Source organism: Ictalurus punctatus, chromosome 13, assembly GCF_001660625.3.
Source record: "Ictalurus punctatus breed USDA103 chromosome 13, Coco_2.0, whole genome shotgun sequence".
In the NCBI taxonomy this organism is placed as follows: domain Eukaryota; kingdom Metazoa; phylum Chordata; class Actinopteri; order Siluriformes; family Ictaluridae; genus Ictalurus; species Ictalurus punctatus.
The window spans coordinates 4,318,696-4,331,704 of NC_030428.2; the positions used below are offsets into that span (position 1 = coordinate 4,318,696).

At 39.4% G+C, this 13,009-nt stretch overlaps 1 protein-coding gene and 3 long non-coding RNA genes across 4 annotated transcripts; all 4 read left to right on the forward strand.

The window, feature by feature from the left end:
- Positions 1-410: 410 nt before the first annotated feature.
- On the forward strand, positions 411-1,725 carry LOC128634505 (uncharacterized). The gene is made up of 3 exons (XR_008397698.1): positions 411-531; positions 1,184-1,238; positions 1,475-1,725. It is a non-coding gene; the product is annotated as an uncharacterized LOC128634505 (long non-coding RNA).
- Positions 1,726-1,972: 247 nt separating this feature from the next.
- LOC108273692 (protein NLRC3-like) lies at positions 1,973-5,121 on the forward strand. The gene is made up of 2 exons (XM_047159591.2): positions 1,973-3,735; positions 4,954-5,121. Exon 1 carries the CDS (start codon positions 2,330-2,332, stop codon positions 3,383-3,385), a length of 1,056 nt encoding a protein of 351 aa, XP_047015547.2. The 5' UTR covers positions 1,973-2,329; the 3' UTR covers positions 3,386-3,735; positions 4,954-5,121.
- A 2,366-nt stretch (positions 5,122-7,487) lies between these two features.
- LOC128634504 (uncharacterized) lies at positions 7,488-11,589 on the forward strand. Its single transcript, XR_008397694.1, has 3 exons — positions 7,488-7,622; positions 7,931-8,107; positions 8,258-11,589. It is a non-coding gene; the product is annotated as an uncharacterized LOC128634504 (long non-coding RNA).
- A 4-nt stretch (positions 11,590-11,593) lies between these two features.
- Positions 11,594-12,556, forward strand: LOC128634506 (uncharacterized). The gene is made up of 2 exons (XR_008397699.1): positions 11,594-11,732; positions 12,103-12,556. It is a non-coding gene; the product is annotated as an uncharacterized LOC128634506 (long non-coding RNA).
- Positions 12,557-13,009: the final 453 nt, after the last annotated feature.

Here is a 13,009-nt window from a genome sequence, read left to right on the forward strand (position 1 = left end):
TAATATAGATTTCAGCAGGACTGACCTGCTTGAGCTGAGTGAATGAAAATCAGTAAACTAAAACACTTTATTAGTAGTATTTACGTTTTGTAACGTGAAAATACGCTGTTATATTTTTTTATTGTTTAATGTTTTACTGCAGAATCACTAAAAATCCACCATTAAATATTGTTCATACTCACTCACTCACACACTCACACACACACACACACACACACACACACACACACACACACACACACACACAAACACACACACACACACACACACACACACACACACACACACACACACATACATACATGCATATCCCTCTCTAACACTCCTGAGCCAGGTCAAAGATTATCACCAGCCGTCATTATCTTAACAGGTGTAGGTCAAAGATTAATTTTGGTGGTCCCCCCCCTTAATGTACTGTGACAAATGTACAAACCCACCCCCTCTGCCAGAACCGGAAGAAGGTGAAGGTGAAAGTCAGCAGCTACATTTTGTGTCGAGGGGAAAATAAACCATTTCAGGGGTAAAAACACAGTGAGTATCTAAATCTAAAGCTATAATTTATAAACACACTGAATCTGATCTGTATGTAGATCTGTATCTCTAAACGCTCACTAGTTAACAGAGAAAATAAACTTTGATTTAAGGTTTAATAGAGTGAATATATCACTGATCTGATCTAAGAACAGTTTAAAGAAATCATTCACTTAGAGAAGAGTGAAAAGGACTGTGTAATGTGGAGGAGAAGAGCAGTGTAGCTTTGAGTCAGTGAATTCTACAGGCTTTAAGACCCAGCTGAGTCAGTTATCTCTGATTGGGACTCCTGACATCAGTGTAATTCCAGAGGTACGAGGTGTGTCTCCTGTTTGAATAAGTGTGCAGACTGTAGCTAAATTAAAAAGATGGAATTATTGGTGTTTAATGATGAACACATTGTGTAACAATGCTGAGACGGCAGACTATTAATTATTGCTGATATTTCTGTTCTACAACATTTACACCTGGGACATTAATGACTAGATCACTATTTTATTCATAAACATGTTAGTGTCAGTGAGGAAACCCTGAAATCAGTGTATTGTGTTAAAAAGATAGTGTTAAATATCTGTCTCTGTATATATTAGTGTGTTGTGCAGCTATGAATACATATAGTCTATATTACATCATGTGTTTTATTTGTTCACAGACCACAAAAGACGAAATCAAACATCAGCAGAAATCAGCTGGACTCCATATTCAAGGTGTGTGTGTCTTTTTAATGTGTGTAACTTGTGTGTGAGTAGGTTGCAGGTTTTTTATTTAAGATAATGGCAGTTCACAGGTTTATCGATGTGCAGCAGCATTATGGGTAATCAGACAGAATTTCAGTTGTAACTGCGGTAATAGAAAGAGACCTTTTTTCTTTTCATCAAATAAAAGCATCTCTCAGTGTGTAACATTATAATATTTAGATGTGTTCCTGTGTGTTTCTAACCAGGAGCTGGAACACAAAGTCATCACTCTGATAAAGAATGAGCTGAAGAGCTTTAGGAAGCTCCTGAGTCCAGATTACCCAGCATGCACTGAGAGGGAGGTGGAGGATGAGGAGGATCTGCACTGTGTCAAAGAAGGACCGCTGAAGATCACACTGCACGTCCTGAAGAACATGAACCACACAGATCTCGCTAACACACTGCACAACAGTGAGAGCTCTGAGTCATGGCTTTATTCCATCAGGTTCACTTTAGAGAGAGGAAATAGTTTTAGGTATGAACTCCTTTAGTTTGAAGGTTGAGCTTAGTATCATGTACATCTGGTGCTTTTCTATTCTGTTTGTGGTCCAGTTTGTGATTACTCTGTAAAGTGGTCCTGTTCCTTCAATAATATTTAGTCCATGAATCAGGAATGAACAGCAGCATTTGAAAGAATTTCACATTTTATATTGTGCTCAGTGATTTTGCATTAAAACATGTTATTACTTTGTTTATTAGAGTCTGTGGTCTCTGTGTATCAGACAGAGCTGAAATCCAGCCTGAGAGAGAAGTTTAAAAGAATTAATGAAGGAATATCAGAGCATGGAAGCTCAGCACTTCTGAATGAGATCTATACAGAGCTCTACATCACAGAGGGTTGGAGTGGAGATGTCAATAATGAACATGAGGTGAGACAGATTGAGACAGCGTCCAGGAGACCAGCAACACAGGAGAAACCCATCAAATGTAATGAGCTCTTTAAAGACAAATCCATCAGAAGAGTGCTGACTAAAGGAGTTGCTGGAATTGGAAAAACGGTCTCTGTGCAGAAGTTCATTCTGGACTGGGCTGAAGGAAAAGCAAATCAGGACGTCACCTTCATGTTTCCACTTCCCTTTCGAGAGCTGAATCTGATGAAGCAGAGAAATCTCAGTCTGATGGAGCTTCTTCATCACTTTTTCCCAGAAATGAGAGAACTAGAATTACTAGACTCCTACACAGTGGTGTTGATCTTTGATGGTCTGGATGAGTGTCGACTTCCTCTAAATTTCCAGAAGAATGAGAGATTGTGTGATGTGACAGAGTCAGCCTCGGTGGATGTGCTGCTGACAAACCTCATCAAGGGGAATCTGCTTCCCTCTGCTCTCCTCTGGATAACCTCTAGACCAGGAGCAGCCAATCAGATCCCTCCTGAGTGTGTAGGCCAGGTAACAGAGGTACGAGGCTTCAGTGATCCTCAGAAAGAGGAGTACTTCAGGAAGAGGATCAGTGATCAGAGCCTGGCCAATAAAATCATCACACGCATGAAGTCTTCAAGAAGCCTCTACATCATGTGCCACATCCCAGTCTTCTGCTGGATCTCAGCCACTGTTCTAGAGAGAATGTTGGGTGAAGCAGAGAGTGGAGAGGTCCCCAAGACTCTGACTCAAATGTTCACACACTTCCTGATCTTTCAGATCAAACACAAGGACCAAAAGTACCATCAGAAATGTGACCCTGATCCTCAGCAGACCAGAGAGAGTATCCTGGCACTGGGGAAACTGGCTTTCCAACAGCTGGAGAAAGGAAACCTGATCTTCTATGAGGAAGACCTGAGAGAGTGTGGCATTGATGTTGGAGAAGTGGCAGTGTACTCAGGAGTGTGTACCCAAATCTTCAGAGAGGAGTTTGGGCTTCACCTGGGGAAGGTGTTCAGCTTTGTACATCTGAGTGTTCAGGAGTTTCTGGCTGCTTTATACACATTTCTCTGCTTCATCAGCAGAAATGTAACAGAACAACAAACCACTGATCTGTCTGATCTTTTCAGAAAGTCAGACATGTCTGATTTCCTCAGGAGTGCAGTGGACAAGGCCTTACAGAGTGAGAATGGACACCTGGACCTGTTCCTCCGCTTCCTTCTGGGTCTCTCACTGGAGTCCAATCAGGCTCTCTTATGAGGCTTAATGCCCCAGACAGGAAGCAGCTCTCACAGCAAACAGGAAACAGTCGAGTACATCAAGGAGAAGATCAGGGAGAATCCATCTCCAGAGAAATCCATCAATCTGTTCCACTGTCTGAATGAACTGAATGATCATTCTCTAGAGCAGGAAGTACAGACTTACCTGAACAGAGGAGGTTACAATCGTCTCAGTGGAACCAGACTCTCTCCTGCTCAGTGGTCAGCTCTGGTGTTTGTGTTACTGAACTCAGATCAGGAGCTGGATGAGTTTGATTTGAGGAAATTTGACCGATCAGAGGAATGTCTTCTGAAGCTGCTGCCAGTGGTCAAAGTGTCCAGAAAAGCTGAGTGAGTATTTTTATTTATAAATGAATTACTGCATGGTTTGTTATTTTAATGTAACACTGAACTGCACTGTTTGGATTAATGCTTGTTAATAGTTACTCTAATCATCTTTAAACAAACCTCTGGTACTGTTACAGAAGATTGTTTCACTTTTTACACTAACACGTTACGTCTGCACTGAGATCTGGGCCATATGGACAAAACCTTATATCACCATTTATTACCTTTTCTCCAAAACTGATGAAAATGATGTATACAAAATAACTGCATGTATTCATGACTGCTTTTTGATCATTTTGTGAACTAAACACCAGTGAAAGGCACTTTTTGTTTTCTCCTTTTACTTGAAAGAGACATTGAACAGAACTTCACAAATGAGAACAAGAAATACATAACACTGTCACCATGGGAACAATATGAATACAACATGTGACATTGTGTGTGTGTGTGTGTGTGTGTGTGTGTGTGTGTGTGTGTGTGTGTGTGTGTATGTGTGTATGTGTGTGTGTGTGTGTGTGTGTGTGTGTGTATGTGTGTGTGTGTGTGTGTGTGTGAGTTAAAGGTAAAGGAGCAGTCTGGTTGTGCAGCTACAGTACATATTAATTTATTTGAGACATTTTAAAGCTCACACATCTGATGTTATTTTTATTTATGCTATGCTAACAGAAAGAATAAGTTAATATTACCTGTCTTACATTTTATTGTCTGTTTCTGTTCTGTTTCACCAATGAAATATTTCCAAACAAAGCCACAGCACGTCCTGCTCCTTTTTGTTCAAACTGGAGATTTCTTATTTATTTTACTTATTTTTTAGTTGGAGACCTTTTAACACGTACTTTCATTAAAAAATGGTTTCAAGTTTCAATTATAATAAAGCATTTGTTCAAACAAAAAAACACCTGTTTTCAGTCCTTTAAGGACCATTGTTACTGATAATAATTTATTATTATTATTATTATTATCATTATTATTATTATTATTATTATTATTATTATTATTATTATTATTATTATTATTAATAATAATAATAATAATAATAATAATATTTATTTATTTATATTTTATTTATTTATTTATTATTATCAGTTACAACGATACTTAAAGGAATGAAAACAGAAGGGTTTTTTGTTTGAACAAATGCTTTAATATAATAAAGCATTTGTTTATTATAATACGTGTTTGTTTGTTCAGAGTTCTGATATTTCATCATTTCTCTTCCAGTCTATGTTGGTGTAATCTAACAGAAGAAAGCTGTAAAGTTCTGTCCTCAGTTCTCAGCTCAAACTCCTCCAGACTGAGAGAACTGGACCTGTGTAACAATAACCTGCAGGATTCAGGAGTGAAGCTGCTCTCTTCTGGACTGGAGAACCCACACTGTACACTGGAGATACTGAGGTACACACACACACACACACACACACACACACACACACACACACACACACACACCCCAACAACAGACAACAGTAATAATAATAATAATAATAATAATAATAATAATAATAATAATAATAATAATAATAATAATAATAATAAACTTTCAGGTTAGTCAAAAACTGTGTTCCATTTGAGATGATTTTACCTTTCTAAAATTCATACACTAGACCAGTGGATCTCAACCTTTTGTGAGCTTTGGACCCCTAGCATATTTCAACCAATCCACAAGGAACCCTCTCACTCCACAACAATTATAGGCTATTATATTTAACAATCATTTCTATATATGTTACTTTATTTTATTCATATTTAAAGTTCATAATAAATAAAAGCTTAACTTAATTTAATTTTACAATTAAAATCAAAATTTTATTTAATTAAAAGAATAATATATATACTGGTTTGTGAGTCTGTATGTATTGGGTTCTGTTCAGTTTTATATATTTGGACAAACAGTAGTGTAAAGTTTTAGTTTTAAGTTTATATCAAAGTGGCGATTTTATTAAAAAAAAATATATAAAAAAATGGCACTGAATGTTCACCCCTTATGATTAATCAAAAAACAAACAAATAAATGAATAAATAAACAAACAAATTAATGAACAATAAAATAATAATAAATAAATAAATAAATAAATAATCGGCCAACAAATCGATTGTGAAAATAATCGTTAGTTGCAGCCCTAATTTTAAACTGCGAGTGGTTTCAGTTTAATATGTTGTTGTAGTCTCATTAATTGAGTCTGTTTACATTGAGCCTGTAACAGGATATAATAATATTGGGCCTGTTTTTGAAGCTGCAGTTGCTTATTTGTCTCGTGAGACTTGGCAACACTGAGGTATTCGTGTGTTGTATATTAGCTCCGATACTCGACAGCGGAGGTGGAGGTGGATACGGTTTTCTTGAAGTAGCGGAGAGTTGCTCTCTCTCATAGCTAGCAGAAAATAAGTGCAGTTTACCACACTGACCATAGCAAAACAAACAATCAGCTGAATCAAGTTAGCTAGCTACCTATTGAGCTACTGAAATGTCTGACCTGTTTAACAGGAAAAAAGCATCTCAGTCTTCAATCCCTTCAGATCTCTGAGTTTTCGCCACCTCTAAAAAAAAGGAATGTCCATATTTATTCTCGTTTTAGCAGGGGCTCTGTCGCTTTCCCTTTTTGATTACAGACTCTCCACAGTTCCAGGTTTCTTGGCTTTGACAACAGTTAGTTCCCCAGATGTCAACGTAACCATGCCAAAACTCATTTCAAGGAGGTGACTTCATCGGCTACCTCCCACCTCCCCACCTCATGGAGAGAGAGAGAGGTCGACTGTAAAGCCCGCCTAACGAGAAAAGTGATAGATTAGTTAGCACAAAGAGAGACCAATCAGAATGCACGCTGTGTCACTCTTACCACATCTGCCACTTGCTTTCTCATTTTACTGTCGTGGAAATTTAGACAAACACCAGTAGACTCGTCCTCTCAGATGAAGTAGTTTTATTACAGAGAGATGAATACAGGAAGAAGAATGAGCGCACTCATCCAGTGTTGATGCTATTTCCCCAAGCTCCAGCTCAGTCCAGAACTCCTCCATAAGTGCCTGATGAATGTGAAAGTAGAGGACAGTGAGGTGTTGGTGGAGAAACACTGGGTTGAGGGTCAGAATAAAGAGCAGATAAAGCACCTATGCACATGCATAAAGAGCTAGCTCTTGTGCTGAGTGGCCATGCCCATTTAACTCCGATCCAACACCTCATCAACCTTTTCTCTCAACATCCTGTAAATGTTCCATAACATTACATTTTAATTTGCACATTAAAAAGTTCTTGTGTAAATGCTCCTACACACTGTTTATGAAGAAATTAATTCGTATCCAGTGTGATAAATGAGGTCCAGTGTTTTATATGAGTAAAACATTAAAGTGTGTGTGTGTGTTATGTGATTTGTATGTGTGTGAAAGTTAGATTAAGCTCCAAAGAACAATGAACTCCAACAGTTTTAGCGTCTCTGTGAGACTCAGCTTTGTGTTAATGCTGAAATATCTACATCACTTCTCACATCAGTACAAAGTACATTTATTTCTACAGCGTGTAGATCAGTGTACATTACACACACATTTACTTTAATAACATGCCAATACTAGTTTATTGTTTATACACAGGCTGTTCATTTTATATTTTTATCCTGACATTAGAACCTTGTATTCAGGTAAACACTTTATTTCCCACCTCATGGAAACACCTCATTTCACAATCAGATAAATAAATCTAACACTTCATCATTCTCTTCCAGGCTGTGGAGGTGTAATCTGACAGAGGAAAGCTGTAGAGTTCTGTCCTCAGTTCTCAGCTCAAAATCCTCCAGACTGAGAGAACTGAACCTTGGTTACAATGACGTGCAGGATTCAGGAGTAAAGCTGCTCTCTGCTGGACTGGAGAATCCACACTGTACACTGGAGACACTGAGGTACACACACACACACACACACACACACACACACACACACACACACACACACACACACACACACACACACACACACACACACACACACACACACACACACACACACACACACAGAGAGCAGAATTTTAATAAACACAGCTACATCCAGTTTCCATCTGTGGTGATTGTAATTGTAGTGATGTGATATATTGTCATTGTTGTGTGTGTGAGATGGAGAGTAAATGTTCTGTATATAAAGATTTTGTGTAGTTGATGTTTTCAGAGCTAAAACTGAGTGTGTTAAGTGTGAGAAGGTTTTTTTCTTTCAGGATGTATAACTGCAGTATTACAGATTAAGGTTGTGCTTCTCTGGCTTCAGCTCTGAGGTCAAACTTGTCATCACACCTGAGAGAACTGGATCTGAACGGTAATAATCCAGGAGAATCAGGAGTGAAGCTGCTCTCTGATCTACTGAAGGATCCACACTGTAAACTGGAGACATTATAGTGAGTTACCGACTTACTGTCTCTTTACTCTACTCTACTGTATCATACTGAATAATGTGTGTGTGTGTGTGTGTGTGTGTGTGTGTGTGTGTGTGTGTTGGTGTTTATGCTGATGTTGTTTGTTTACACTGATGCTCTTCTGTCTTTCAGCATTAAGGATAATAAACTCACCAGGACTGGCGTATGACAGGAGTCTCACCTCAAACCTCTTCTCCAGGATAAAGCAGTTTTGGTGAAGAGTTAGAACCCGTCCCACATTTCCAGCAGTTTGGGAGCTGAATCATTAAACTTAAAGGGACAGAGCAGATACAAAGTCAAGAACAGGCAGAAGGTCATACACAGGAGAAATCAACACACGTAATGAAATATCTGCTGTATTTTAACCTTACTGGTTCCAAAGCGCTTCACACTGTTTCACATTCATGAGGCTTCTGCCAAAGAGTAGATGTGAAAATACAGTGGAAAATTTCCCTTGCAACCTGCCAACCTTTGCTGTGTCATGAACACAGTGTCTTGGTCAACCAAGGAGATGATTTGGAAAAGTGCCTATGCAACAGTGAGTGTTTAGCATGCATGGAGGCACTGGTTCTGTACATAGTGTTACATGAAATAAGACCAAAAATAACACAAATCAATACCCTTGTGTGCATCTCTCTAATGGCCTGATTAGGTCCATGTCAATTCTTTCAACTGCGACCTTGAATACAGATAATGGGCACAATGGTGCTATTGGGGTGGCCAGTGGATTTGCAGCTGAAATTAGTAGCCTGGTAACAATTGCTTCCACAGCTCCTTTTTGATGCACCAGTCGACTTAACACTACCCATATGAGTTGATGTTTGGCCAAAAACCTAAGCTACCAGTGGATAGTTTGCTTGATGGTAGTGAAGAAGGGGAAGGATATGGTGGCCATTCAGATTGGGTGGCCCAACACCAAAAGTATTTGTTCTCCATTTATACCAGTTGCTGAAGGCACTTGGAGACTGTGGTCATTCACCGTAGGACCAATTGCCCTGACTCAGTAGCAATACTACCCCCTGACACTTTAGTGTATTGTAAGAATCATTTTCTACATTGATGAAGTGGGAACGCTCTATAAGATCAGACCACATGGAGAAGATGGCCCCATTAAAACTGTCCATTGATCAGAACTTTAGCCGGTTCTTACCTGGCAACAATATGCCAGGTACACCAATGGGTCAGGTCTACTGGCCCTTTCCAGCCCCAGGAGTGAGTAGAGCCAGAAGGACCTAGAATTGGAGATTATTCACAAGTGGCCATAGTCCACACGAGAACAGGTGTAAGGAACTCTGAGGGTCAAGTCCACGTTGATTCTAGTTCTCAGCCCTCAGTTCTTCAGTCTAGTCCAACAGGGGTACAAAATGATTACTCTCTTATGAGTATAGGTTCATCTTTAGCGTCTCAACCCCAGGTGACTGCACGAGAGCAAGAGTTGAATTTAGAAACTTCTCTAGATCTTCATATAGCTCAGTCACTTGATCAGTCAGGAATGGGTTTAGTTTCTAGGATATCCTTTAGGCGTTCTACTCATGGGACTCTCTGTGTTCACTGGGATAGTGACCATTAAAAGTAGGGGTGAATTTGGCAAAGTTGGTTGGAGACGCTGTTGCGCATGCCCACTAGAGGGTGCACTGATTATTTATACACATCACTTCCTGTCTATAGAACCATGTCCAGTGCTTGAATCCTTTGCTACACTGTGATTGTTGGTTGCTTGAAGAACAAGTTCTGTTGACAGAAAATGTGTGTTATAAATGTGCCAGTATAAACCTGGACAGGCTATTATTTCTGGAGTTTGGTAGTGTGTAGTCATAATTTGTCTGCATCACATTGATTGTGTGTGGGTGTGAAGATGAAAAAAATATGAACAATACCATCAAACCCATATGTGCTTGTTGAATATCCCATTATAGATTTAGTTCCCCTTTGCTGTTATAATAACCTCCACTCTTCTAGGTAATCTTTCCACTTTATTTTGGAGCATGGCCTTTGGGATTTGTGCATTTGAGCATGCATTTCACCTCCTGAAGAGGAGACTAAAGGGGGAAAGCCCTCAAAACAAACAACAACTGGACGAAGCTGTGGTAAAAGTCTTGAAAAGCATCACAAAAGAAGATTGCAACAATTTGGTGATGTCAGTGGATCGCCGCTTGATTATTTATTGCAAGTAAGGGATATGCATCCAAATAGAGGTTATTTACTTTGATTTCCTTGAAGACTATCTGTTCCAATATTTTTGGTCACCTCAAAAATGTTCTAAGTTGTTTAACACATCTAGATGTATATATCAGGAAATTAAAGCTTCAATTTTGATCTATTGTCTCATTTTCATCTTTTGAACTCAAACGCAAATGTCTTCAGTGTGTATCAAAAACAAAAGAATTCCAATACTTTTGAAGAGGAGTGCAAGTATGGCAAGGTTGACTGAAGACAGGTGGGGCTGATGGCCACTGATTATGATTAAGACTGTGCTCTCTGCCTCCGTCTAGTGATAAAACAAGTCAGTTGTCTACTTACACCACAATCCATTACAAAACAACAGACTCTCATTCCTATTTGGTGTTCAAATCTTCACAAGGAAATGTGTAATGACTTTTTACAACTATGGATTCACCACAAGAACATCATAGATCTCCCAACATGCTTCACGGCCTACAGATATGGACTACACTTCCCAGAACACACACACACACATGCACACTGCCTCTTTCTCAATCACCGAACTTCTGATCAGGCACACCCAGAGACGTATCTAAAGGGCAGGCAAGGTAGGCAATTGCCTGGGGCCCTACATACTGAGAGGGCCCGTGAGGGTTGATCATTTAAATAATCAGGAACTTTCATCTTAAAATAATGTGCAGCAACATCTCAGCAACCCCCTTAAATGGGGCCTCTTTGTGGGGGGCTTCATATTTGAGGACTCATTTATGCTCCGCCACCCCTTCACACTCGAGTTGCATGAGCTTAATTCCTGAAAATGAATCTGAAAAATTAACCTGTTAACATTTTGCTTATACTGGAATCAGAATTAAATTCTTGGACCCATACTACTGTTACCTTCTCAGTAGGGATGTGCTGGCTCAAATTTAGCCTATTACCTGAAGACACTTAAAAATTCAAATCTGCAAACCCAGTTGGAGATAGAAAAGTAAGTCACCAGCCGTGAGTGAGAAGAAGCAAGGTTCCAGATTTATTGGTTCCGTTCCACCACACACACGAGATCCACACCGATGAGAGCTGACACCTGGAGCTCAAGCTCCAGTATTTATACTGTATTTACACAGTAAATAACCAATATATTTTAGAAAGACTATACTATCAATACCAATAGGGTTAAAAAAAGAGCTCATCTACATTACCATGATGTTTTGAAAGAGGCTTATCAAATTTACCAGTAGAACTGAAAGTGGGAGAAAGAGAAAACAATTTTGAGAGACCTTGGTCTCACATGGGGAGGGGGGGGGTGGTGGAGTGGGGGCAACTTGACTCATTCAGCTACCCTTATAAATGGCTCCTCATTGTTCTCTCTTAAAATTAAGGCCCTCATTTACACCACGCCTGACCCTTCCTCGTGAGACAAGAATCTTCACCATCTGAATTATAGGTAAGTTTCTTTTATATTTTTATGTATTTCTGGTTTATAATTTCCTTTCATATTTGCTCTATATCTCTATTTTCTATATGGTTATACTGTTTATATATCAATATAAGCAATAAAATATGATTATATTATCCTTCTAATATCCTACATGTCCTACTACTCCTTTTTATTATTCTTATAAAGTTATAATGTTATCTGTGTGTGTTTATGTTATGTCTGCACGCCCGTCCTTGACTGTGTAAGAGTGTGTGTGTTAGCTATGTGTGTGCGTTTCTCTTTCTCTGTGACTTATAAACCATAGTGTGTTAATCTTAAAATGTGAATCCAATTCATCAATATCTGCCTAATACCGCTTCTGCTTCTGTGTATCTAGGTGCTCGTCTTTTTTTATTCTTCCCTTTACTGGAGGGGGTGGACTTGGATCTAAACACTCACTATCAGCTTGTGCATCTCACTGCTGACATCATGGTGCTACTTGACATTCTTCGCAGCACTCCCCCTGGAAATAAAAATGCGGGGTCCACCCCAGATACAGAATCTGCCCCGTGAATGTGTGTATTGACGCCTCTACACAGACAGACCCTCTGCCTGACCCTCCCTCCAGCTCCCAGTCCAAGGACGACACCGCCTTCTCTGATCTGGGGTCTGACCATTCGTCCCTCTTCTCACCTGTCAGTCCGCCGTACTCTCAGTATTCTCCTTATTTCACCCCTGCTGGCTATCCCATGTCCCCAGGACGCACCCCATTTTCTTCCCCCTACCGCTCTCCTCAGGATTATACACCCACTAGTCCTGTGAATTTTCAATAAAATTACATATTACTCATACTAGGACTCCCTCGTGTTTATTTCATGTCATTTTATCCACAACAGATGTCACGATACCAAAAATCTAGTAGTCTGTACCGATACCACCAAAAGTACACGATACTCGATACCAAAGTTGACACCACTCTGTGATATAAAAATAAAATAAACAAAATTTTATTAAAAACTCCTGGAGGACATCCTCCTCTGGCTGATGCTGACAAAGACAGAGAGAGAGATTAAATTCTTGGCCTGTTTTCTACTAGTTCTGACATTGACTTCTTTTTTGTGTTTGCCCTACCTCTGATATCTTGTTTGTTGATCGCTTGACCTGTGCCTGTTTCATGTTTTTGCCTCTGCCTTGCATTTTGGATTTGTTGCAAACTTTTATTTAAGCCTTACCTGCATTTGCATCAGTCTCAGCTCTCATTACCTGACATCATGTTTGTCAGAAGTGAATTAAATGATCACCCT

Excerpts from the sequence above, each read along its gene's own strand:
- LOC108273692 (XM_047159591.2), top strand. The coding sequence starts at position 2,330 with ATGTTTCCACTTCCCTTTCGAGAGCTGAATCTGATGAAGCAGAGAAAT.